Source organism: Pyricularia pennisetigena, chromosome 5, assembly GCF_004337985.1.
Source record: "Pyricularia pennisetigena strain Br36 chromosome 5, whole genome shotgun sequence".
NCBI classification, from domain to species: Eukaryota; Fungi; Ascomycota; class Sordariomycetes; order Magnaporthales; family Pyriculariaceae; genus Pyricularia; species Pyricularia pennisetigena.
Window position 1 is genome coordinate 1,871,318 of NC_043743.1, and position 1,213 is coordinate 1,872,530.

At 57.7% G+C, this 1,213-nt stretch overlaps 1 protein-coding gene across 1 annotated transcript in view; it reads right to left on the reverse strand.

Moving 5' to 3' along the window:
- Positions 1-1,185, reverse strand: part of PpBr36_08514 (uncharacterized protein) — a gene marked incomplete at both ends in the record, with an annotated part of 1,768 nt that extends 583 nt beyond the window's left edge. Inside the window, 2 exons of the mRNA XM_029895644.1 lie at positions 27-648; positions 885-1,185. Of these exons, the coding sequence (XP_029746940.1) occupies positions 27-648; positions 885-1,185 (923 nt within the window). The remainder of the gene's footprint in view (positions 1-26; positions 649-884) is intronic.
- Between the last annotated feature and the right edge of the window lie 28 nt (positions 1,186-1,213).

Below are 1,213 nucleotides of genomic sequence, written 5' to 3' on the forward strand. Positions count from 1 at the left end.
GGGGGGGGGGGAGAAAAGCCACTGACCAGTATGTGCGTTGCACAAACGAGTATATGCTAGGAATAGTCTGGCCGCACCACTCCGGGCGACTGAGGCCCTCTGCCAACGGCTCAATGCAGTACCGGGTGTACGCGACCCACTGCGGCCAGGCCGATCCCGCAGCGATGCAGAGGCCCGCGACGCCGAGCACGAGCACGCGTCTCAAGCCGACCAGCGACGGCTTGGACGAGAAGCGCAGGCAGTCACGGCAGAACGCATAGGCAAACGGCACGCCGTTCAGCAGGCCGTTGGTCCGAAACGTGGTGGCCCGGCCGAGCAGGAACCCGGACACGATGACGGCGCCGTCCTTCTTCAGCCTCCCTCCGTACGCGGCATCGGAGCTCTGGCTCACGGCGAAGAGGTACAGCCCAAAGAAGGACATGTACGAGAACCCGGCCTCGGCGTACGGGGCCGAGAGGAACAGCCCGGCGGGGGACAGCACGTGCAGACACGCTGCGACGAGAGCCTGGTGCTGGTCACCCAACACGAGGGCACCGAGCCGGTAGAGCGCTAGCGAGGAGAGGAGGTGAGACACGTGCGCGACGATGACGCCCACAGTCGCTATAGCTTGAAGGCCGCCATTGAGGAGTAAACCAACAGCATTGAGTCCTGATAAAGAGCCGGATTTTTTTTTTTTTTTCAAAATCATCAGCCGATAAATCTAAATGCTCGTGGCGGCTGCATGTATCCAGGGGTGACTTATACAACTAGCTCAAGCTACGTGTGTGTTGCGTGTATATGGTAGTGCCCGATGCGGACAACCAAGTATAAGACGGAAAGATTTTGCATATATAAAAAGATAAAATAAAAAAAGTAAAAATAAAATAAAAATCAAACAACCATACCTCGAAGCGCTCGTGTAATTATGCGTGGCAGCCCCTCGCCAAAAGCCCACTCCTGCTCAAAGACGTAGCCGCGCTGCGCCTGCTGCACGAAATAAATAACATCCCAGCTCGACAGGCGCGCGAGGAACATGGATGACGACGAGTTGGAAGCCGGCGCCAGCAGAAGGCTTGCCGACGTGTCATATGCGGGGCCGACCAGCGCGCTGCCAGCCGCGACAAGCAGCAGTGCGGCCTTCCATAGCGCGAACAGACGCACGATCGTCCAGGTTGGCGACGACGGGCCGGCGATTGTTGCCAGCATTGTGTTGCGCGCTACTTTTTTTTTTTTT